Source organism: Saimiri boliviensis, chromosome 10, assembly GCF_048565385.1.
Source record: "Saimiri boliviensis isolate mSaiBol1 chromosome 10, mSaiBol1.pri, whole genome shotgun sequence".
Lineage (NCBI taxonomy): Eukaryota > Metazoa > Chordata > Mammalia > Primates > Cebidae > Saimiri > Saimiri boliviensis.
Window position 1 is genome coordinate 111,697,145 of NC_133458.1, and position 26,582 is coordinate 111,723,726.

The window sequence follows — 26,582 nt, forward strand, 5'->3', positions numbered from 1 at the left end:
TTCAACATCAGTAGTTACTAGGGAAATGCAAATCAAAACCATAATGAAATACCACTTTACACCCACTAGGATGGCCACTTTCTTTTATAGAAACGGCGGGGGCAGGAGGGAGTGTCTCACTATCTTGCCCAGGCTGGTCTCAAACTCCTGAGCTCAACTGATCCTCCTGCCTCGGCCTCCCAAAGTGCTAGGATTACAGTCATCAGCCACCACACCGAGATCAGATGGCTACTGACAAAAGGGAAAATAACAAGTGTCGGCAAAGATATGGAGATATTGGAACCCTTGTGCGTTACTGATGGGAATGTAAAATGATAGTCACCGTGAAAAACAATACGGTGGTTCCTCAAAAAATAAAACATGGAATTACATATGATTCAGTAATTCCATTTCTGGGTATATATACAAAAGAAATGAAAGAAGGGCCTTGAAAAGACATTTTTATACCCACATTCACAGAAACATGATTCACAACCAACTAAAGGAAGAAACAACTCAAATGTTCACTGACAGATAAATGGATTAAAAAATGTGGTCTATACATACAGTGAAATATTATTCAGCCTTAAAAACAGAAATGCTGACACATGCAACAATATGGAAGAACCCTGAGGACACTGTGCTAAGTGAAATAAGCCAGTCACAAAAGGACAAATATTTTATGATTCCACTTATATAAAATACCGAGAGTAGTCAAATCATAGAGACAAAAAGTAAAGCTGTGGCTGCCAGGGGCTGTGGGGAGGAGGATGAAGAAGCATTGTCTAATAATGGGAACAGGGTTTCAGTAAGGGCTGGTGGGGAGCTTTGGAGACAGATAGTACTGATGGTTGCACAACAATGTGAATTAATTTTATGCCACTGAACTCTACACTTGACAGCGATTAAGACAGTATTTTTTTTTTTTTTAAGACAGAATCTCAGTCTGTTGCCCAGGCTGGAGTGCAGTGGCATGATCTCGGCTCACTGAAACCTCCACTCTCTTGCCTCCACCTCCCGGGTTCAGGTAATTCTCTGATGCAGCCGCCTAAGTAGCTGGGATTACAGGTGCCCACCACCACACCTGGTTTTTTTTTTGTATTTTTAGTAGAAGCAGGTTTCACCATCTTGGCCAGGCTGGTCTTGAACTCCTGACCTTATGATCCATGCACCTTGGCCTCCCAAAGTGCTGGGATTACAGGCATGACCCACTGTGCCCATCCAATAGTAAATCTTGTATTTTACCACAATAAAATATTTCATCTTACTAGCTTTATTCAATAATCTCATTTGCTATCCTTTCTAGCTTTGTATCATCTACAAATATTATTCTCTGTTCTCAAAAGCATAATAAAAAATATTAACTGAGATGGGCGTATATGTCAAGCACTCTGCTAAAACAAAAATACCCCAGCATTATGTTTATAGAATTGTACAGGAATTCTCCTTGGCCTCCTGAGCTGGGGTGACACAATATCACCATCATTATCTTGCTTTTCTTTGCTGTTATTCAAAATCTGGCCACCATGCTTCAAACTCAGTCTCACACATCTCCAAAGAGAATTCAGGATTCTACTTTCTTCATATAGGGATGAATCTTCACACATTTAAGGTTTTTTTTTCACTGTGAAATATTTGTATTAATAAACAACTTTTATCAATAAAGAAAAAGTACAGCTCTAATCCTTGGTCTAATTCTTTTTTTTTTTTTTTTGAGACGGAGTTTCACTCTTGTTACCCAGGCTAGAGTGCAATGGCGCGATCTCGGCTCACTGCAACCTCCGCCTCCTGGGTTCAGGCAATTCTCCTGCCTCAGCCTCCTGAGTAGCTGGGATTACAGGCATGTGCCACCACGCCCAGCTAATTTTTTGTATTTTTAGTCGAGACGGGGTTTCACCATGTTGACCAGGGTGGTCTCGATCTCTCGACCTCGTGATCCACCCGCCTCGGCCTCCCAAAGTGCTGGGATTACAGGCTTGAGCCACCTCGCCCGGCCTCCTTGGTCTAATTCTGAATAGGACACAGTATGTATGCCTCCTGTACAGTTCTCACAATAGGTTCCCCATCTGCCCTAGGGAACCCTGTCTCCTGGGGGTCCCCTAGCCAACATCCAGTGCCCCTATGGCAATGCCATGCCCAGCCCAGCCCAGCCCATACCCACTGTCCCAGCAAGCCAAGAGCACAGCTACAAGACAGGACCATGGTGAAGCAGTGAGAAGAGCAAGGGAACATCTGACCAGCCAGCTATCAACTCCATTAGTTCTAGAATTAGTGAAAGATGGTATGGCCAGGTGGCCTCTTGCATACCCTCTGCCAACCACACGGCTCCATGCTGGCAGGCTCACTACCTCCTCAAGCACCTTATCTAGGGTGTGGGTGGGGGAGCTGGCTCTAAACAGAACTTTTGTAAAAATATCTTCTGACAAGATACGTTTTTTATTTAAAAAAAAATATTGATCCCAAATCAGTCTCCCCATAACTTCTCTTTATTGGCCTTGGTCATTAAGGTTCCCATGGCAGGGTCTGGGCCCTGACAGGGAAGAAACAGGATTCTGAGATTTGGAATGGGGATATCTGGGTTAATGCCCCTGAGAACCTCAGTCCTCAAATTCTTCTGAACACTGTACTTAGAGAAGTGACCTATTCCCTTTTGTCGGATGACAGAAGCCTTCCCCCTCCATACTCCTTGCTTGAATATAACACATAGGGCTCAAATGAGATGGGAATCTCATGAGATAATGCTTGCTCTCCCCAGAATCTGCCCTGTCTACCTCTCGTGGCTGAGACCCACTAGAGGATGTGCCTAACGAGTTCTGACAGGAGCTGGGGAATGCGCGTGGGAGAGGACCTCAAGGTGTTAGATCCGGGGGGACAGAACATTAAGATGAATGAGAGATCTTCTCTACTAGGACGCACACTGTAACACAGCATTTAACACCCTAAGGGGTCCAGAAGCTGTTCTCAGATACTGCTGGCAGGCTCTTCAAAGTTCAGCAGAAGTGATGACTTATATTAAGGCAGAGATTGTGGAACTGCTGTGGCAAACTGGATCTAGGTATCAAAAGGCATGGAGAAGTGGGCATACTAGAATCGATCTACAAAATGACAGGAAAACCCACTAGCGGCCCACGTCTCTCAGGAGAAAGTGATGGCATTCCATCCACCATGGCACTGAGTGTGCAGAAGGGGCACGGGCATCACTGGGAACCTCTGTGCTGGCCAGCCTCTGAAAGGGAAGCTAAGCATCAAGTGTGCCTGTACAGAACTGGGCTCCCCAGGAGCAAGGGGGTAACAAGATACTCCCTAGCAGAAGCCAGGAAGCAGCACTGACTCACACAGAGCAGGTGTAGGTGTCATCCGGTAACAGGCAGCAAGGTCAGAACAGTAGCCAGGAGAGCCTGGGATCTCTGGAGATAGCTCACAGAATGCTGGAGTTTCCACGGGCAGGACAGACAGGAACACAAGCGTGCTGCTTAATATATTATCAAAACAGAATAAGCAGGAGGCTAAGGTAAGCTTCTGCAATGGAAGCAGCAATCCCTGAGTCCATGTCCAGATCTGAAGCAGCTCTCAGACTCAGAAACACTGACTGAAGGAGAGGCCCAGCCTGTGTGGGAACTGACCTGCAACGCCAAGGCAAGTACACAACACAGTGATTTCCCCAGCTCTTCCCAAAGGGACTCATTTACCTGGGTAAAAGTACCATGGGAACTGAAAGCCTTCAGAGGTTTTTGAAACAAAGGGTCTGAGATGATGCTGATACTTAGAGACCCAAACTGCCAACAAGGTCCTCTGTAGAGTAGGAACATATGGGAGTCAGGTAATACATGAAGCACAGTCAGGTCCACCTAAAAGTGCAAACACTGGGTAAAGACTCAACTGGTGCCCATCTGCCCACTTCCCTGAATATAACAGATATTAATATAACATTCTTCTTATATTAATATGTTATACTCAGAGAAGTGGGCAGATGGGCACCAGTTTGCAGTATGCAGAATGCTTCCATTGGTCCTTTGATCTGAATGACAGCTGTTGAAGTAGAAAAGGCCATTTGGCAGCCCCTGACACTTATCCTGGTCCCTGACCCCTGGACATACTAGTAAATCAAAAACAGTATCATTTCTCAGTGGGAAAAGCAGAGATTAATGCTGCTCTTGAAAACATAAATGATACAGGGTAGGGGTCCCCATCTCATGCCCAGTCTGGCTCCTATAGAAATTATGGTGGATATGGTCAGGCATGGTGGCTCAGGTCTATAATCCTAGCACTTGGGAGGCCAAGGCAGGTGGATTACCTGAAGTCAGGAGTTCAAGACCAGCCTTTACCAACATGGTAAAATCCTGTCTCTACTAAAAACACAAAAATTAGCCAGGCACAGTGGCAGGTGCCTGTAATCCTAGCTACTCAGGAGGCTGAGACAGGACAATTGCTTGAACTCAGGAGGCGGAGGTTGTAGTGAGCCAAGATCACACCACAGCACTCCAGCCTGAGCAACAGAGCAAGACGCAGTCGCGCGAAAAAAATAAATTATGGTGGATAAATCGTGGTAGAAGACTGTAGGCTGCCACAAACTGAGCTAAATGGATCTTTATTTAAGCAGATCAACAATCTTGGGTACATGGTTTGTAGCTATTGATATGGTAAACGTTTCTTCCTCAAACCAATCAGGAACTGCTGATGTTCACGTGGGATGAACAACAGTACATGTTCATGGTCTTACTGCAGGACTGTGCTAAAGTGCCAGCTAAAGGAACAGGTGGCCCAAACCCACTTTCCAGCAGAACTGTACTGAAGCCTGTCCCTTAAATTACACCCAAAACCTCAGAAAGGGTCCCCAACACATAGCTGACAGAAAGAAAAGCCCAGCCTGGGTCACATACTTAGGCACGAGCCAATACAGGATAGCCCTTCACCGTGGCAGACCTGCCGGCAGGATACCAATTCTGCAGCCCTGAGAAGGCATCATCTCCTCAGAGAGACCAACCTGTTGTCCGCTGGCCAGATGAACACTTCGAAACTCTTTGACCCTGCAATAAGAAACAATTTTTCTGGCAAATATTAGCATGTGCTCCACATAAGGGTTTGCCTCTCCTGCCTGCAGCGGCTGCCAACCTACTCTCCAAGGGCTCATGGGGCGTGTGGTTACCGATGTGGGACAGCATGTACCATCACTTTGGATCAAGGGACTACTTTGTGCTAAAGGAGTTACAGCAGCAAGCACATGACCATGGAATTCAATGTCCTATAAAATACCCAAGCATCCTGGAGCTAGCATCCTGATAGAGCTGTGGCCAGCTGGGAGATGACACCCTGAGAAAATGCCCCCTCTCCATTAGGATGCAGTATACATCTAAACCAATAGGTGCCGTGTCCCCAGCAAGGAGAATGAGGCCCTGGGACCCACTGAAGTGGTCAGGGCTATAGTTCATCTGGAGAGGTTTCCAGAAATTATAACCCAATGCCTCTGATGAAGCTGAGTCTGGATGGAGTGAACTTAATGTGAGAAATATATGGATGAGGGAGTGCAGGGTGGAATGTATTAGAGGAAGTGATGTCCCACCCAAGACCCTCTGCTGCTCTGAGTGTGGATGGCTAACACCCTGAGCTGCTTCTGTCTCCACAGAGCTGCCGCATTCTAGGCTTTAGAGCATGGACCAGGTTGAAACTAACCCCTGAGCCTACAATTTTCAGGCATCTTTTCCTGCTGCTCCACCCTATGCACTTTGCTCTTTCTCTTGAGCATGCCCTTAGGAGGTCAGTCCAACCCAAACCCTAGATTCAGGCTCTGTTGCAAGAGAACCAATTGAAGACAATGACAAAGCCAAATGACAAACTGGGGGAAAACATTTAAAACTAACTTTACAGCAGAGGACTAACTTACCTGACGTACTGAGAGCTACTACAAAGATACAAGAAAAGCAGCAAGGCAGGGCGTGGTGGCTCATGCTTGTTATCCCAGCACTTTGGGAGGCTGAGGCGGGCAGATAATGAGGTCAGGAGTTCGAGACTAGCCTGGCCAACACAGTGAAACCCTGTCTCTACTAAAAATATACAGATTAGCCAGGCATGGTGGCATGTGCCTGTAGTCTGAGCTACTCAGGAGGCTGAGGCAAGAGAATCGCTTGAAGCTGCAGTGAGCCAAGATTGCACCACTACACTCCAGCCTGGGCAACAGAGCAAGACTCCATCTCAAAAAAAAAAAAAAAAAAGAAAAAAAGAAAAAGAAAGAAAGCAGCAGCAGTAGCAACAATCCAATAAAAAAAAAATGGGCAATGGATCTAGAATGGTAGTTTGAAAGAGACCTGACTTTTGACCATTTGAAAGACACTCAATCTCACTTGTAAGTACAAACTATAATGAGAAAACATTTTAAGAATATCAGACTGGCAAAGATCACAAAGTTTATTGAATAAACACTGTATATTGTTCCTCAGAGGGTAGAGAAACGGGTATAGCTGTCCCTCATTATCTGCTGGGGATTGGTTCCAGGAGCCTCTTGGGCCAAAATCTACAGATGTTCAGGTTTCTCATACACTATGGCAGTATTATTTGCATACAACCTACACTCCTCCTCCTGTATAACAATCAGGCATCACTCGATGACAGGGATACATTCTGAGAACTATGTCATTAAGCCATTTCATCATTGCGTGAACATCACAGAGTGTAATTAGACAAACACAGATGGTACATATAGCCTACTACACACCTAGGCTACATAGTATTGCTCCTAGTGCTCCCATGCTAAGGTAGAAATACTGCAGGCAACTGTAACAACACAATGCTAAGTATTTGTGTCTCTAAATACATTCAAACACAGAAAAGTACTGCGTTGTGCTACAATGCTAAGACAGCTATGTTACTAGGCAATGGAAATTTTTTAGCTCCCTTATAATCTTATGGGACCATTGTCATATGTGTGGCCTGTTGTTGACCAATATGTTGTTATATGGCCAAGACTGTACTTCAAATTATCTCCAGATTACTTATACCTAATACAATGTAAATGTTAATGGAAATAGTTGTTACACTGTATTTTTTTTTTTTTTTTTTTTTTAGAGATGGAGTTTCGCTCTTGTTACCCAGGCTGGAGTGCAATGACGTGATCTCGGCTCACCACAACCTCCGCCTTCTGGGCTCAGGCAATTCTCCTGCCTCAGCCTCCTGAGTAGCTGGGATTACAGGCACGTGCCACCATGCCCAGCTAGTTTTTTGTATTTTTAGTCGAGACGGGGTTTCACCATGTTGACCAGGATGGTCTCGATCTCTCGACCTCGTGATCCACCCGCCTCGGCCTCCCAAAGTGCTGGGATTACAGGCTTGAGCCACCGCGCCCGGCCCTACACTGTATTTTTAAAATTTGTTTTTTAAAATTGTTGTAGTGGTTTTTTAATTTTTTTTTTTTTTTTTTTTTTTGAGACGAGTTTCACTTGTTACCCAGGCTGGAGTGCAATGGTGCGATCTTGGCTCACTGCAACCTCCGCCTCCTGGGTTCAGGCAATTCTCCTGCCTCAGCCTCCTGAGTAGCTGGGATTACAGGTGCACGCCACCATGTCCAGCTAATGTTTTGTATTTTTAGTAGAGACAGGGTTTCACCAGGATGGTCTCGATCTCTTGACCTCGTGATCCACCCGCCTCGGCCTCCCAAAGTGCTGGGATTACAGGCTTGAGCCACCGCACCCAGCCGACTGTTCTTTTTTTGAATATTTTCAACCCACAGTTATTTGATTATTGGGGTGCAGAATCTGCAGAGGTAAGGGGCTGCCTGTACTCTCACAGAGTCCTCACATATGCACTGACTTCAAACCTTTATGAAGAGCAATTTAGAAATGTCTGACAAATTAAAAAGTAACCTAGCCTTAGATCTAGAAATTCCACTTTTATTATTTATCCTATAGGTACAGTGAAACACATACAACAGTTGAAAATAACAATGTATTAACAAATCACTGGTTAAACAGAATATGACATAGCTATCTAATGGAATATCATGCAACCATTAAACTGGACGAGGCAGACAAACACTCTCTGAGACAAATCAAGATAATACTGTCCAGTGTAAAAAGCAAGCTGCAAACAGTGTACACCATGTAATCATTTGGAAAACAAATGCATGTATATGCTCATATATGGACAGACTATGTAAAGACATGAGAATCAGGTGTCAGCAATTCCTTCCAAGGAAGGCGCACATGATTTCTTTTTACCAAGAATCTCTGTTATCTGAATTTGAACCATATTTAATCAGATAAAAATAAATAACAGGCTGGGCACAGTGGCTCACCCTTATAATCTTGCACTTTGAGAGGCCCAGGCAGGTAGACTGCTTGAGCCCAGGAGTTCAAGACCAGCCTGGGCAACATGACAAGACCCCATCACTACAAAAAAAAAAATTAGCCAAGTGTGGTAGTGCAACATGTGGTCCCAGCTACTCAAGAAGCTGAGATGAGAGGATCACCTGAGCCCAGGGAAGTCGAAGCTGCAGTGAGTCATGATTGTGTCACTGCACTCCAGGCTGGGTAACAGAGTGAGACACTGTCTCAAAAAATAATAACAAATCTAACTAAGAAGAGCTTCTTGGGTTTGGTATCTCAAATGTGATTAATTACCCTGTCCCATAATTAAAACCACACAGCAAGCCTGCTATGAGTCCATTCATTGTCACTAAGTACTAAAGCCCACGTGAGCCTTGCACTGCACCAAACCCTACTGGGGTAAATGTCAGCTTGTAACGGAAACTATAGGAAGAATGTTTCTACTTTATGAAGGTTTTGTGAAGATTAAATGAGAAAAAATATATTTAAAATGTTAAACAGTGTTGCTGCACACAGTAAGCATTCCAAAACAGAAGCTACTATTAAATTCCTCTTAACTTATTCATTAATGCTCATTCTAAACAAACATTACTTTCCATAAGCACCACTGGAGTATGTAAGACTAAACGTTTTCTATCACTGGTGGATTTTATTACTGTCAGTTTTTATTTTATGAAAACAATAAATGCATACAGTTTAAAAAGGTAAATAAGGTTCAAAAAATTGTAAAACAAAACAATAATCTTCTTTACTAACCGGGACAATCCCATCCACAAACCACTTCCAAGAGGCAGCCACACTGGAGTCTTCTGATTCTTCTAGCGTCTAGAACCATTTTTCTAAATAATGGGCTTATGTTTCTATTGCTCATCAGTTTAAGACATTATTTGACTTCCAATTATATCACCATTCCCACTTTCCCTTTCATTTTTTTTAACAACTTAGATAATTTTTCTTAATCATTACTTAGTTCTTACATCATTTTATTATCTATAGTCTATCTCAGTGATATGCCAAGTAGTAGTCAAATTACAACTTGTTTATAATTAAACTTTTATTTCAAGGTAATTGTAAATTCACCTGTTGTAAGAAATGATACAGGGAGATCCATCACTCCCTTTACCCTGCTGCCCCCAGCAGTGACATCTTGCAGAAATACAGCACATCACGCCAGGACATGGACATAAACAGCCAGAGCACCCAGCACCGTGAGGCCCCCTCCTGTTGCCCTTTAAAGGCACACCCACTTCTCTCCACCCCTAGCAAACCCTAATCTGTTCTCTATCTCTGCACCTGTGTCATTTCAAGGATGTTACAGAAAGGACATACAGAGTGAAACCTTTTGGAATGGCTTTTTTCACTCAGCATAATTCTCTGGAGGCCCATCCAGTTGTTGTGCAGTTTGTTCCTTCGTTGTTGCTTTGAGACGGGAGTCTCACTCTGTCATCCAGGCGGGAGCAGTGGTGCAATCACGGCTCACTGCAGCCTTGACCTCCTGGACTCAAGCAATCCTCTAGCCTCAGCCTTCCAAGTGGTTGGGACCACAGGCAGGGGCCAGCATGCCCGGCCCTTTGTATAATTGAAGAGTCTTCCGTATGGATAGATCTCATTTTGTTTAACCATTTATTCACCAAAGGACATTGGAGTTGTTTCTAGTTTTGAGCTATTATGTATGAAACTGCTTTGAGTATTAATATGCAGGTTTTCATGTGAACATAGATTTTCACTTCGTTGGGATAAATGCCTTGGAATGCAATTGCCAAACTGTTGGTAGCTGCATGTAGAGATTTAAAGAAACCACCAAACTGCTTTCCAGAGTGGTGGTACCATTTTACATCCCTACTGGCAATGTATGAGGGTCCAGTTCCTCCACATCTTCTCCAGCATCTTGTGTTCTACTTTTTTAAAATTTAAGACATTGTTAGGTGTGTACTGGCAGTTCATTACGGTTTTAATGTGCATTTCCCTGACGGCTAATGATGATAAGCATATTTTCATGTACTTACTGCCATCTGAATATCCTCTTCAGTGAAGTATCTCCTGTCTTTTGCTTATGTCCTAATTGGATTGTTTGTTTTCCTGGTGAGTTTTGAGAGTTCTTTACATACTGCAGATGCCAACCTTTTGTAAGATACATGGTTTAAAATACCTCCTCTTCTCAGTCTGTAGCATGTCTTTTACAGAGCAGAAGTTTTCAATTTTGATGAAGTCCAGTTTATCAGTTTTTTTCTTTTGTGACTTGTGCTTTAGATATCAAGTCTCAGAACTCTTTGCATAGCCCTGCATCGTGAAGATTTTGCTTTTTTTCTAGAAGTTGTATTTTATATTTAAGCCTATGACCCATTTTGAGTTAATTTTTGTGTTTAAGGTGTGAAATTTAGGGCGAGGTTCAATTTTTGCCTACAAATGTCCAACTGCTCCAGCACCATTTGTTAGAAGGGTATCCTATCCTTTCTCCACTGAATTGCTTGTGCACCTCTGTCAAGAATCAGCTGGGCATATATGTGTGGATCTGTCTCTAGGTTCATGATTCTGCTCCCCGATCTCTGCGTCAGTCCCTCTGCAGGTACCACACAGTCTTGACTGTGATAGCAATACGACCTACCTTGAAATCAGGCAGGCTGACTGCTCTCATCTTATTCTTCTTTTTCAAAATTATTTTTAGCTATTCTATTTATTTTGCCTTTCCATTTAAATTTCAAGAATGGCTTGAAATTTAAGATCGCACCACTGCACTCTAAGAATAGCCTTGTTTATAGCTACAAAAAATTCTTGCTGAAGTTTTGATAGAAATTGCATCATTCGCTTTTAATAGTTACACGCTATTCGAATTATTTATTTCACATTGGATGACTTGCGGTAGTAGCTTGTGCTTTTCAAGGAGTTAGTCCATTTATATCAACTTAGGGATGACTAACATATTAACTAGGTCGAGTCTTCCAATACTTGAAAGCATTTATTCAGATCCTTGACTTCTTTCATCAGTGTTAGTTTTCAGCATACACATTTTATTTGTGTTTTGTAATATTTACACCCAAGTGTTTCCTTTAAGTGACTGTAAATGGTATTATTGATTTAATTTTGATATCCACATATTCACTGTTCACATACATATCTTGTTTGAGTTTTTAATCAAGAATGGGTGTTAAACTTTATCAAATAAATATTCTGCCACTGATTGATATAATGTGTTTTTTTTCTTTCGTTTGTTAATATGATGGATTACATTTTCAAATACCAAAGCAGCTTTGCATCCTTAGAATAAACTCCACTTGTTCATGGTGTATAATTCTTTTTTGTTATTTATTCTCACAGCCACAGCAAGTATAATTCTTTTTATATATTGCTGAATATGTTACCTAATATTTTTCTGAGGAATTTTTTGTTTGTATTGGTGTCTGTGATTTCTTTTTATTTTGCACTGTTTTTTGTCTGGTTTTGATATTAAGGCAATACTGCCCTTGCAAAATGAGTCAGAAAATATTCTCACCCAAGCACAGGTTCATGACTAGAATCCCAGGACTTTGGGAGGCTGAGGTAGGAGTTCAAGCCTGGTCAACATAGTGAGACCTCGTCTCTACAAAATATAAAATTATCTGGGCAGGGTGGCAGGCATGTGTAGTCCCAGCTACTCAGAAGGCTCAGGTAAGAGGACTGCTTGAACTTGGAAGATCAAGGTTCAGTGAACCAAGACTGCGCCACTGCACTCTAACCTGGGCAACCAAGTAAGACCCTATCTCAAAAAAAAAAAAGAAAAAAGAAATAAAAAGTGTTTCTTCCCTTTCTGTTTTTCTGGAAGAGTATGTAGAATTGAGATTAAATTTTTAAATGTTTGATAGAATTCTCCAGTGAAACCATTTGGGCCTGAAGACTTTCTTAACGGGAGTTTTCAAATTAGATACTGAATTTCCTTTAATAATTATAGGGTTATTCAAATGATCTATTTCATATTGGATGACTGTGGAAGTTCGTGCTTTTCAAGAATCTGGTCTATTTTTTGGCCCACTGTTTATGTGTGTGGAGTTGCTTGTATTCTCTTATTAACCTTTTGATTCTCGGAGTCTCTCCGCACTTGAATGTTGTGCCACTGGTACTCATTATTTGTAACAAGAAATCTGCTGTCGTTCTGTTTTCCCCTATGAAAAAAGTGTTTCTTTCTTGCCACTTTCAAAATTTTTTGCTGTTGTTGTCTTTACTTTTCAGAATTCTACTATGATGGGTCTTAGCAGTGGATCTGTTTTTCGTTTGGCATTTGCTCAGCTTTCTGAATCTTTTAAGTTTGTCCTTTGCCAAATGTTTCAACCCAAAAGATCTCTGAAAAGCTTTTCAGCCCTTCCCTCTTTCTCTTCTCTCTTCAGGACCTCAGCAATAAAAATGTTGGAAAATGTAACCTAGTTCTTTAGAAGGGAGAGGAACACCACCGTTTTACCACCAAGCAGGGGTGAAGGTCAGCTTCCCTACTTGGCCTCCTGCAGGAAGGGCTCCTTCCTTTTTACTGCTGGGTATGATGAGAGTTCTGCTTCCCCATGTGGCTTCCACTGATTCTTCCCTGGTTGGGAGGAAGAGGAGGGCCTCATTACTGCCCACCCACTGTGGTCTCCACTAACACTCCAGAACCACACAAGGTTTCTTAGGGGTTACTGCTCAGCAGGGATAAAAGTCCATGGTCCCTACTCAACTTTCTCTGGAGGAGTACGTGGCCCTCACTCAGGCTTTGGTAGCAAGAACAGAGGTGGGACCATAGCTCTGTCATGTTTGGATGGCACTGAGCAATTACCTAAATATTTTCTGTCTTGTACTAGGCTGTCCCTTTCCTGGTCCTTTTGTCAGAAGGAGCAGGCTTTTTGCAGGGTTCTGCCTGTATCTGTTGGTGTTTCTGGGTTGCCAGCTTCTTCAACTCATAGTCTGGACTACATGAGGCAAAAAGACAACCTGAAGAAATCACTACTGGGTTGTTTTCTGGGTCCTGGGTGGCCTGCCTTCTCTCTACCTTTCAGAGTGTTCTTACGTTATTGCATATAGTGTCCAAGGGTTTTAGATTTTAGGTGCACTTAACTGGTAGTAATAGGGAAAAGAATGTCTACTCCAACTTCCCAGGAAAAGAAGTCTCTAACCCTTAAGTTTTCATTTTAAATGATTTATTATTAATTCACTCACACCTCCATTTGCTTTGTTTTCTATGTACTATTCCATTTCTTCAGCAACTTCTCAATACAGTCTTCCACCCAAACATAGTCTATACTTACTTATCCCAGAGCTTCTGTAGCCTGTTTCTTAGATTATTTTCCAGGGACTTTGCTTTCCTGTCATCCTGGAAATTATCTTTGTTCTTTTCTCTGCCAGACTCCTTGGGCTCTAAACCGGTGTTTTCCTATTCCTGGCTTGCCCTTGTGTTTTGTTTTGTTTTTGGGAACAGTGTCTAACTCTGTTGCCCAGGCTGGAGTGCAATGGTGCAATCTGGGCTCACTGCAACCTCTACCTCCCAGGTTCAAACGATTCTCGTGCCTCAGCCTCCCAAATAAATGGGATTACAGGCATGTGCCACCACGCCTGGCTAACTTTTTTGGCATTCTTAGTAGAGAAGGGGTTTTGTCATGTTGGCCAGGCTGGTCTCAAACTCCTGCCCTCATCTGATCTGCCTACCTCAGCCTCCCAAAGTGCTAGGATTACAGGCATGAGCCACCACGCCCAGCCTCTCCTTGTGTTTTGATGCAGATCCTCCAGTAACTTCTAAGAATAGGCTTCTGTGAGTTGAGGTTTTAGAGATCTATCTGGTCAACATGACAGGATCCTTAAAATGGGGGAGTCATGTTCATCAGTCAATTCTGCAAAATGCTCTTCTTTTACTGCCCTGATAAATTCTTCTCACTCTTCCTTTTATTCTTTTTTCTTGGGAGTCAGATATTGAACTTCCTGGATTGATCATCTAACTTCCTTTAATTTCTCTTTCTCATCTTTTGTTCATTAACTTTTTTGTCTTTTGAATATTCTTTCTGGGACTTTTTTTACTTTTATCTTTCAATACCTCTATTCATTTTTTTTTTTTTTTTTTTTTTGAGATGGAGTCTTGTTCTGTTGCCCATCAACAGAGTGGACAGCAGTGCCGCCATCTCGGCTCACTGTAACCTCCACCTCCCAGGTTCAAGCAATTCTCTCCCTCAGCCTCCTGAGCAGCTGGGACTACAGGTGCACGCTGTCACACCTGGCTAGTTTTCGTATTTTTAGTAGAGACAGAGGTTCGCCATGTTGGCCAGGATAGTCTCAATCGCCTGACCTTGTGATCCGCCCACCTCGGCCTCCCAAAGTGCTGAGATTATTGAGCCACCGTGTCCTGGCCAAATTTTTTTAAGATATATAATTAACAGAGTTTGAATTCCAGAAGCTCTTCTTCTCACCTTTTATTTAAAAGTAGAATCCTGTTGTCACTGCCAACAATATTTCCTCTTATCTTTCTGAAAAATAGTATATACTTTTAAAATTTCTTCCTGTTTTTTGCATTGCTGCTGTTTCATTCACATCTATTTTGTTTTTGTCTTGGGCTCTGACTTTAGTTGAAAGTTTTTCTCAAATGTGTACTTAGCTGCCTATATTTGAAATGAGGCTCTGAAAAGCTGACAGATGCTGGATGCCTAGGACAGGAGTCCTAACTGTTGGAGTTTATTCAGGGTGGTTCGGTGGTAACCCCCAGGGCCAGTATGGACTGCTCAACTTTCCCAGTGAGCACCCTTCCAAGAATTCCATTGTGGGAAAGGCCTGGCTGCAGGCATTCTAGAAGCTTGACTGAAAAAGGAGTTGGGAATGCTCTCCATTACACATAGAGGCTTTGATTTGACTTCCTTATCTTCTGTCTTGATCTCTCCCCAGCTGCCCCTGTATTGGTTTTTGCACATTCAAAGCCCCATCTCCCAGTGGGGTGGGGGTGAGCTAATCATCTGGCTGGGCCGGGAGAGAGTGGAAATCCCTCCCATGGACATTCGAACTGCTCCATGCGCATGAGCCCCATGGACTCCGTATCCTCTGTAGGAACTCGGGTCTGGCTGTGGTAGCTCTAACTCAGTTATCTTACCCTCAGTGGTTTCCTTCTTCCATGTTTATGGACAACTCATCCACTATTGTCTCCTTTCCTTTTTTTTTTTTTTTTTTTTTCCCCTGAGATGGAGTTTTACTCTTGTTGCCCAGGCTGGAGTGCAATGGTGTGATCTTGGCTCACTGTAACCTTTGCCTCCTGGGTTCAAGTGATTCTCCTGTCTCAGCCTCCTGAGTAGCTGGGATTACAGGCATGTGCCACCACACCTGGCTAATTTTGTATTTTCAGTAGAGACGGGGCTTCTTCATGTTGTTCAGGCTGGTCTTTAACTCCCGACCTCAGGTGATCCGCCCACCTCAGCCTCCCAAAGTGCTGGGATTATAGGCGTGAGCCACGGCGCCCAGCAGCTTTATACCTTTTTATTCACTTACTTCCATTTTAGGGGAGGGATTAAAAAATCACCTTATACACATCACATGGTTTATGTACAGTACTTTGGGCTCAGGCCCTTGAGACCCAATGATGAGCCTCAAACACATGGTCTGAATTCTAGGCGGTGACAGACCGCAGAGTCATGGTCTTGACCAAGTAACTCTTTTCAACTGCAAATTGTAGGAGACGTGAGTTCTCTCCCAGCTCTTTAACCCTCTTCTGGTGGAGCAGCACACACTACTCACACAGCCAAGCCTTCAAGAGAAAGAAGGTGGCATTGCTACTAAAAAAACAGGCTGGGCACGGCGGCTCATGCCTGTAATTCCAGCACTTTGGGAGGCCAAGGCAGACGGATCACCTGAGGTCCGGAGTTCAGAGACCAGCCTGACCAACATGGAGAAACTCTGTCTCTACTAAAAATAGAAAAGTAGCCAGGCGTTATGATGCATGCTTGTAATCCCAGCTACTCTGGAGGTTTAGGCAGAACTGCTTGAACCCAGGAGGCAGAGGGTACAGTGAGCCAAGATCGTGCCACTGTACTCCAGCCTGAGCAACAAGAGTTAAACTCCATCTCAAAAAATAAAAATTAAAACTGGGGGCAGCAGACAGGAATCTGAGTTTTTGGTTATCCAATTATTAAATTTATCACCAAAGACAAGACAATGGGAGGGGTAATCAACTAAGGTATTTGTGTGGCTGTGTCTTATAAACTCAAGAGTGTCTGGTGGATACAGGCACGACTGTCACTGTCGTTTGGCAGGCACATCCTGTGGCCCGTGACGACTTACCTTTACCTCCTTCTCAATATAGTCGCTCAGCAGTCTGTCTGGCTCGACGCGCTCAGGCAATGACAACACCACAGTGTGCAGAGGGCGCCTCTCTGTCACCTTCTCATGGGCTTTCTTATCTCTACTCTTTTCACCTTTTAGGAATACTCGTTTAAATGGCGACACAATTCCAGGCTGCAGGCAGAAATGGCAATGATTGGAGTTCATTATTTACAAATGCTTTGTGTTGTACCTAAGGTTAACAAACAGAAGTAGCCAAAATCACTACCACCATTCCCATGTAACAGGGATCACTGACTGCAAGACCGGTGAGAAAGGTAGCAACAGCACACAAGCCTGAGGGGCCACAGCCAGCACACAGGCCAGCAGGGTGGGGCTGGGCTGCCATGCAGCCTCTGGCATGGAAGGACCTTGTTCTTCATCTGTTCCTGCAACATACTGAAGGCAGGTAACGTTATATGGCAAAACGATGACAGAAAGGGGGAGATTCCCCACAGAAGACAAAACATAACGTCACTCTTTCCAGCTCAGCTGGGACACTTCATTTCTGAGAACTCCAGGAGACAGATGGAAGATGTGGCCAGTGCTGGCATCAACAAGTCATGCATCTCAACAGCCAAAGTTGAGCACATTCTACGAAAGCACATTTCTTAATGGCTTAAAGGGGCACGTGCTTTTTATGCAATTCCTTCCCCAACGAGGACCTTGTGACTCCAAGTGGGGACACTGAGCATGTTGAGCTCCAATGCAGATCAACAAGAGAGAAACCAGGCCGGGTGTGGCGGCCCATGCCTGTAATCCCAGCATTTTGGGAGGCTGAGGCAGGTACATCACTTGAGGTCAGGAGCTTGAGACCAGCCTGGCAAACATGGTAAAATCCCGTCTCTACTAAAAATACAAAAATTAGCAGGTATGGTGGCACATGTCTGTAATCCCAGCTACTAGGGAGGCCAAGGCAGGAGAATTGCTTGAACCCTGGAGGCGGAGGTTGCAGTGAGCCGAGATGTCACTGCACTCCAGCCTGGGCAAAAAAGTAAGACTCCGTCTCAAAAAAATAAAAATAAAAAAATAAATGGCAGGGAGAAGCCCTGATCAGCAGCTGGCCCTCTCCTAACGTTGATGACCTCACACCCTATCCAGCATTTCATGAGGATTCTGAAGGTTAATCCTACAAAGTCAATTTGAAGAGTGAGAATGAATGAGAGAGCAAGAGAGAGAGGATTACAGTAAGCCTCACCTGCAGAACCCAGGAAAAGACCTGACACTTCCTTCAAAATAACTCTGTAAGAAAGCAATTCATCACCACTTTTGACAATGGGGCAGGGGAGGTGGGCGGCAGAAAGAAGCAATGCCAAATTGTGCTGAGAGATCATGCTACAATCCCCATCTACAGTCACCCAAAGGAACATAAACCCGAGAAAATGAGACACGGATGTGCAGCCGCAGCAAGGAAACATCACACAAGCCTGAAAAAACCAGAGCTGTGACCTGTGTAAGTGTGAGAACTTATTCCCCACCATCTTCTCCATGACCTTCAACAGAAGAAACACAGGAGGAAATGACAACACTCCTTCTACAGGTACTGCCAGGATGGGTGACACAGTACACAGATGGCAGCCAAAACCCCCAAGCAGGCCCAGCTCAGATCCTCCCTTATCACCAAACACAGCAACAAACAAAACATATATACAATAAATCACCAAACTTTCATTAAAAGCTATCATTTCAAGCCGGGCGCGGTGGCTCAAGCCTGTAATCCCAGCACTTTGGGAGGCTGAGGTGGGTGGATCACGAGGTCGAGAGATCGAGACCATCCTGGTCAACATGGTGAAACCCCGTCTCTACTAAAGATACAAAAAATTAGCTGGGCATGGTGGCACGTGCCTGTAATCCCAGCTACTCAGGAGGCTGAAGCAGGAGAATTGCCTGAGCCCAGGAGGCGGAGGTTGCGGTGAGCCGAGATCGCGCCATTGCACTCCAGCCTGGGTAACAAGAGCGAAACTCCGTCTCAAAAAAAAAAAAAAAAAAAAAAAAAAAAAAAAGCTATCATTTCTGTCTCTCTCCAGCATATGGGAAATTCAGTCATATGCCAAATCCAATATAAAATGGTGAAGGAGAACCTGTGGGTCAAACCCACCAATTTCACAAATGGACAATCGCCATCAAGGACTACACTGTTCAGTAACCACTCCTGACAAAGGCAGAAATCGGTCATCCAGTGGCTCTCAGCAGTCCCTGCAGCTGCCCCACTAATGAAGCTAACACTTCCTTCAAAATAACGCTGTAAGAAGCAATTCATCACCACCTTTGACAATTGGGAGGTGGGCGTTGGGGTGTGTGGAGAAGCAATCCCAAACTGTGCTGCGAGATCATGCTACAATCCCTATCTATAGTCACCCAAAGAAACATAGACCTGAGAAAACGAGACACTGATGCACTAATGCTGCCACCACGCCTCTGTCACTCTGTCCCCTGGGTTTCCTGCATCTCATGCATCCTTTGCCAGCTCTCTTTCTTCTGCCAGTAAATATAGATGTTCCTCAGATCCTAGGCATGACCTCTGCTCTGGCATGCTCTGGACAGCACTTACTAAGCAAATTGGTTAGCTGAGTGCTCACTGTCTGCAAAACAGGCTAATGATCCTTAGAGAAGTGCCACAGGTAATCAATACGATAATCTACATAGAGCTCTAAGCACATATCTGATATGTTGTGAACAAGCAAAATACACGCCAACAGTTAACTTTATGACTGTATTTACCTTGACAGTAAGTTAAAATTCATCTCTTCTTCCATTGCTCTCTTTATATATACATATAATCAGACTGTCTCCTACACATCATGACCACAGACAAGATAATAAAGTTGGAGCAGCATCCCAGCCTAAGCTCTTCATTCGTGCCCCCAACAGGTGAAACACCTGTGACCCAGGCTTACAGCCCTGTAATCTGCTAAAATGTTTCTTCTCACTTGGGCTGACTGAATCCACCCCAGCATCCACCTTCTTCACCGTTAACAGTGCCCCCGGACCTGGAATAGTCTTCCCTTGACCTGGAGTGGTTCCTCATTGACCTGGAAGAGTCCCCCATCTACCTGGACTAGTCCTCTCATAGACCCAGAGTAGTCCCGCGAGGACCAGGAGTAGTCTCTCCCCTTCGGCCTGGAATAGGCCCCATCTCTGCTGTTCAGCACATCCGGGGCTGGGGCGAGTGTGTGGAGTAAGGATGACTAAAGGTCCTCAGGGTTGGTAACAGTTGGAGACAGATGATGTATACAGTGGCTTCACTTACTTTTCTCTGTATATTTTAATATTTGAATTTTTAAATATTTTTTGAGAAGAATGAATATATTTTCTGCCTCTCGCTGATTATAATTAAACTGAGGCAAAATACAAAAGCATGAAAAATTAAGATCACCAATAAGCTTACAAGATGATCCTCTCTTAAGACAAACCGTAGAGGGGACAGAAAGTGTTCCCAGGCTGCGTCAAGTGGCTCACGCCTATAATCCCAGCACTTTTGGGAGGCTGAGATGGGTGGATTGCTTGAGCTCAAGGGTTCAAGACCAGCCCGTTGGGACCCCCATCTCTACAAAAAATACAAAAATTAGCCAAGTGTGGTGGCTCACACTATAGTACCAGCTACTTGGGAAGCTAAAGCAGGAAGTTGCTTGAGCTCGGTAGGTCAAGGCTGCAGTGAGCTGTGATCATGTCACTGCACTCCAGACTGGGCAACAGAGTGAGACATTGTCTCAAGAAAAATAAAAAATTTTTAAAAAGTGCTTCCAGAAGCTGAGCACAGTGGCTCACGCCTGTAATCTCATCATTTTGGGAGGCTGAGGCGGGTGGATCACTTGAGGTCAGGAGTTCAAGACCAGCCTGGCCAACATGGTGAAACCCAGTCTAATACAAAAAACGAGCTGGGGGTGGTGACAGGCGCCTGTAATCCCAGCTACTGAGGAGACTGAGGCAGGAGAATCTCTTGAACCCAGGAGGTGGAGGTTGTAGTAAGCTGAGATCTCACCATTGCACTCCAGCCTGGGCAACGAGAGCAAAACTCCGTCTCCAAAAAAAAAATGAAAAGTGCTTCCAGAAGAGCTCGATGGGACTGGCCTAGGCTCAGAAAGCACATGGCCTTGTGCTGACCAGGACCGGCTCTACAACAGCAGTGAAGACAGGATGTCCCTGGAGCACTTGCAGGCTTCATTCTCCTTAATCCCTGACAAGCTTTGAGCCCCAGGACAAGATTAGACATGTCAGGTAGTTTGCAGTGTGGGGTTCTCATGGGAGAATGGCAGGAAATGGTCACCTATGATTTGTCAGCCAAGAAATCATGGTAAATTGTGAGTTGGAAATGGCCCTCAAAATTTAGTGATGTAATTTTAGCCATGCAAAAAATCATGTTTCCGTAGCCTCACTGCAAACACATCAGGCTTTACTTGCCTGTGATTTCCTCTCTGCTGGCACCCCTGGGTAACCAGTTGGCACAAGAATTACTTTTCATATGTGTATGGTTGACCACTCACTTATTCTCCCAGGCCCAATGATGTGAAAGACTCTGGTCTGAAGGTTATAGAAATACAGAGGCATGTAACCCATGAGCCCAGCTTGTAGGAAACTTCTATCTCCACAGACATGAATAATCTCACATCAGCCACAGGAAAATGGCTGTCCCTAAACCATTTCTGCCTGCTAGGCCCGAAAGCTCACTCCTCCTAAACGATACTTAGTTGTATTATGGACAGTGATGAGCTCTGAATCCAACAGCGTGGGCGAGCAGCCTGGCTCCATCTGTTGGCTCTTCCCAAAGCTGCCTGTTAGCCAAACTAGTTAGTAATCTACCTATGAGAGCAACAGGAAATCAACTCTGAGACAAGAGATTTGCCAAGATCAAACTCTAACCAAGAAGCCCACACCAAATCCACAGGTCCCACAAACCACATGCAACCTTCCCACACTGTTATTTTAATGTTGATGTACAGGTCATAAAATTATAGTCCTCACACAGAATTATAGTCTGCATGGGAAGGACCCTGGGGGCCCCTGTCCTACAATCCCATCCCTAAATAGAGACTCTCTGCAGTTAGGCAGTGAGACAGAGGAGGAAATCTTGCAGGGCAAGGAAACCAGGACGGCCCTCTGTAGATGCCTCTTATTGCCCAAGCATCAGTTCTTCCCTAAATTGAGCCCAGCTCTGTCCTCCTCTGGCCTTGGCGCGCTCTCTCTCTCTCTTTTTTTTTTTTTGAGATGAAATTTTGCTCTTGCCACCCAGGCTGGAGTACAATGGTGTGATCTTGGTTCACTGCAACCCGTGCTTCCCAGATTCGAGTGAATTCTCCTGCCTCAGCCTCCTGAGTAGCTGGGATTATAGGCACCCACCACCATGCCCAGCTAATTTTTTGTAGTTTTAGTAGAGGCGGGGTTTCACCATGTTGGCCAAGCTAGTCTGGAACTCCCGACCTCAGGTGATCCACTCACCTCAGTCTCCCAAAGTGCTGGGATTATAGGCGTGAGCCACTGTGCCCAGCTGCCCTTGGCTCTTACTCGGCACCCAGCATGGAGTCTGCACAGACTGGACAGCAATAAATGATGGTACTGATTCTTGATGGAATGCCTGGACCAGGCTAGGCATCTGGGGAGGCCCTATGGTTAGAAGAAACACAGCCCCTGCCCTCAACGAAGTCACAGACAAGCAGAAGTAGTAAGACCAGAGTAGAGTAACTGAATTTAAATCCACAGTAAAAACAATCAACCAATGCTGAAGACACACAGGATGCTCCAAGGGTACAGTTAGGGCTCAGCCATCTTGTTCTTAAAGCTGCTGTTCTGAGCAGCAAGACAAGAAGAGGTAATGAACAGGAGATACAGCTTTCCGACTGCTCACAGAGAAGCAGAAGGCAATGCCAGAACACCAAAGACGGGGCATGCCAAGGTGCTTCAGAGGAACGTACCCCTTCTATGTGGGCCTCCAAATCATGACACTTTAACAAGCAGACTCTGTGGACTGCTTGGAGGCAGGTGTCTCTCTGGCCCTAGTCCTTAGCCTTGAATAGCAGAAATCACAAGTTTCTTTTTTTAATGTCCCAAATAATTTTAATTGATGGGTACATCTTCCTAGAAAGTGGAATATTAACACTATTAAGTAGAGAAATACATCACTGCACATCTTCTGCAGCTTCCCTCTGCAAGTCCTCCCCATTCAGTGCAAAATGCAGGTGGCTGCTGCTCCCACTGAGGATGACAGGGCTTTTCGGAGGTGGTGGTTGCTCAGCTCTCAGCTGCAGTGGGTGGTAGGAGGGACAGCCGGTGCCGGGGGGCGGTGGAGAGCTCTCTGCTATTCCAGATACAAAATTGAACAAGAAGCCACCTCAGGTTTTTGGAAAAGAAGTTGCTCTTGAACCCAGCATGCTGGGTGCAGGGGCTCACATCTGTAATCCCAACACTTTGGGAGGGAAAGACGGAAGGAATACTTGAGTCCAGAGTTCGAGACCACCCTGGGCAACAGGTGAGACCTCATCTTTAAAAAAATACAAAAATTAGAATACAAAAATTAGCCAGATACGGTGACACACACCTGCAGTCGCAGCTACTTGGGAGGCTGAAGTGGGAGGCTCACTTGAGCCTGGGAGGTCAAGGCTGCAGTGAACTGTGATCACACCAGTGCACTCCAGCCTGGGTGACAGAGCAAGACCATCTCAAAATAAGTAATAATTAATTAAAAAGAAAAAATTAAGCTGAGCATGGTGGCATATGTCTGTAATCCCAGCTACCTGGAAGACTGGGGTGAGAGAATCACTTGAACCCAGGAGCTCAAGGTTGCAGTGGGCTATGATTGCCCACTGCACTCCAGCCTAAGTGACTGAGTAAGGCCCTTTTTTTAACTTATTTTTGACATGGGAGTCTCACTGTGCTACCCAGGCTGGAGTGCACTGGCACAAACTTGGCTCACTGCAACCTTCACCTCCCAGGCTCAAGCAGTTCTCCTGCCTCAGCCTCCTGGAGTAGCTGGAATTACAGGTACGCACCTGGCTAATTTTTGTATTTTTAGTAGAGATGGAGTTTCCCCATGTTGGCCAGGCTGGTCTTAAACTCCTGATCTCAAGTTATCTACCCACCTTGGCCTCCCAAAGTGCTGGGATTACAGATGTGAGCCACCATGCCCGGGCAAGACCCTGTCTCTCTTAAATCTAAAAAAAGAAAGTAAATTTAAAGGGAAGTTCTGATTAAAAAAGAAATTGAGGGCAGGTGCAGTGACTCATGCCTGTAATCCCAGCACTTTGGGAAGCTGAGGTGGGTGGATCACCTGAGGTCAGGAGTACGAGGCCAGCCTGGCCAAGATGGCAAAACCCCATCTCTACCAAAAATACAAAAATTAGCTGGGTGTGGTGGTGCATGCCTGTAGTCGCAGCTACTCAGAAGGAGAGAACCTTCGAGGTGGCAGTTGCAGTAAGCCAAGATTATGACATTGCACTCCGGCCTGGGTGACAGACAGAGACCCCATCTCAAGAAAAAACAAAATAAAATAAATTGAGAGCAGGCACAGTGGCTCACACCTGTAATTCCAGCACTTTGGGAGGCTGAGGCAAGAGGATCACTTGAGGCCAGGAGTTCAAGATCAGCCTAGACAACACAGTGAGACTTGTCTCTAAAAAAATTAAAAATTAGGCCGGGCGCGGTGGCTCAAGCCTGTAATCCCAGCACTTTGGGAGGCCAAGGCGGGTGGATCACAAGGTCAAGAGATCGAGACCGTCCTGGTCAACATTGTGAAACCCCGTCTTTCCTAAAAATACAAAAAATTAGCTAGGCATGGTGGCGCATGCCTGTAATCCCAGCTACTGAGGAAGCTGAGGCAGGAGAGCAGGAGAATTGCCTGAACCCAGGAGGCGGAGGTTGCGGTGAGCCGAGATCGCACCATTGCACTCCAGCCTGGGTAACAAGAGCGAAACTCCGTCTCAAACAAACAAACAAACAAACAAAATTAAAAAGTAGCCTATAGTCCCAGCTATTCAGGAGGCAGAGGTGGGAGGAGCACTTGAGCTTGGGAGATTAAGACTGTAGTGAGTTATGATCACACCACTGCACTCAGCCTAGGCAACAGAGTGAAACCCTGCCTGGAAGGAAGGAGGGAAATAATTAAATAGAATATTGTTAACGTGCAGAATCAGGATGAGTTCTTTTTTTTTTTTTTCTACTCTTAGGTCATGAATAAATGAGACACCATGGGTTCTTTAACTCACTAGAATGTACTATAGATGGACACACAGAGTTTAAAGGGTGGGACTAGCCCAGGCAACCATTAATTCTCCATTCAACATGTGTTTTACTGAGTACGCCTGTTCACCACCACCAAATGATCTTATCACATTTCAACCTCAGAGACCAAAGGACCAATTCAGTCCCCAGAAGGAAACCAGGCTAAGTGTTATTTCTCTTCCATGAGTGGAGTCCCAGCACCAAGGTGAGGTGTGGGGTCTATCCCAGCCTAAGTCTCTCCTGAAGAACCAGGCTGTGAGGGTTGAAGGAACTTGTTAGAGTCTACAGCACGGAGCCAAGAGGAGGGAACACGGGGCTCTGAGTCACCATGCAGCACTGTGCAAAGACATCTATATGGAACATATGCTGCCTCAGAGAACTTTATAAACTCACTCTGGAAGATCCTTAAATCTTTACAAATTCTTGCAATATTTTACATCTTAAGCTTAAAACAACTCTCAAAGTTGGAAACCTAAAATGTACTTCTGAGTTAAGAAACAAACTAAAACTGGCCTACTAGGGCTTATCTAGTGAGAATGCCCCCCTCACACAACGCCAAGGCGTAGGCTCTGGGAAAGACTTGCTGTCGGGTGCCAACTGCGGGTCTTGAGTTTTGTTAGATCTGAAGCTCAACATTATCAGCTCTTTTGGGTGAACAGGATCTGGAGTAAATGAGTCTACTCAACAAATTCTCAGAAACCAATTTATAAGTCAGGGCACGTGTTTATTAATTTACATGGAGAAATGAATCCATTAAAAGACTCAGCTAAAGCAGACTCACGGGATTGTGGCCTCTACTTGGGGGCCAAAGTAAATAATATGGCTATACCTTCCAGCTGAGCTCTCCATGCAAAACACTCAGCTCGGGATTACTCTGGAGAAAGTGCTAAGAAGTCTGTGAAGGAAGAAAGGGAAAAACCCTTAGTCGCACTGAGTACCCAGCACGTCTCAGCTAGTGTTCAGGCATTTTCACTTGAGCACATAATTTAACCCTTATGAATAAACTACAAGATGGGTTTTATCTAATTAATAAAACAAAACTGCGCCAGACACTAGGGTTGTAGGAGCCACTGTCCCTGCTCCCAGAAAACCCCCTGTGTAAAGGAGACAGACAAGCAGCAACTGCACAGCCCCAAGAGAGCCCAGCGGGAACAAGGGAAAATGACTGGAAGAGGCACCAAACTCAGTGCCTGGGTCTGAGAAGACAGTGGAACCTGCAGTGACGATTCTGTCCAGTGAGAGGCTACAGTCCCAGAGCGATACCTGCCACCCCTCATAAATCACGCTGCTTCAGGCGCACATTGGAGGCACTGCGACAAACCCCTCCTACTAGCTCCATGACAAAGAACTCCTCTTCGGACACCCACACTGCAGCCCTGCCTATCTGAATTTCAGCAAATTTCCAGCACTCCCTGCAGTGCCAGCTAACAGATTAGCTTTTTTTTTTTTTAAGTGCTTTGGTGCCTACCAATGAAAAAAGGACCTTTCCTCGGTGCTAGAGAGGCCCAAATGATAAGAACGACACAGCCGGTGTGCACCTGCATCTCAGGACACAGCGAATTTCAAGGGGAACCAGAGCTCTGCCCACTACTGCCTGTTTGTTTCAGTGAAAAAGGCACAGGCACCTTAGTGCCCACAGGAGGCCACACTGGGGATGGCCAGGATCTATCTGGCGGGGTCTTCAAGCAGCACCCCACTACTGTTCCAGGCTTCATGGATAAAATTCCACCTTTGGGTACTCTCTCTTGCTTGACCATCTCCCTACATAATTTTTCAACTCAGCTCTTGGGT

General features: G+C 44.8%; 1 protein-coding gene across 7 annotated transcripts in view; it reads right to left on the bottom strand.

Annotated features, from left to right (window-relative positions):
* Window positions 1–26,582, bottom strand: part of CCM2 (CCM2 scaffold protein) — a 79,812-nt gene that overhangs the window by 19,626 nt on the left and 33,604 nt on the right. For 5 of the 7 annotated variants that reach the window (XM_039462082.2, XM_039462080.2, XM_074379732.1 and 2 more), the window contains exon 2: window positions 16,542–16,715. The exons of the other annotated variants lie outside the window; for them this stretch is intronic. In XM_039462082.2, coding sequence (XP_039318016.1) covers window positions 16,542–16,715 — 174 coding nt within the window. The remainder of the gene's footprint in view (window positions 1–16,541; window positions 16,716–26,582) is intronic. 7 annotated transcript variants of the gene reach the window in all.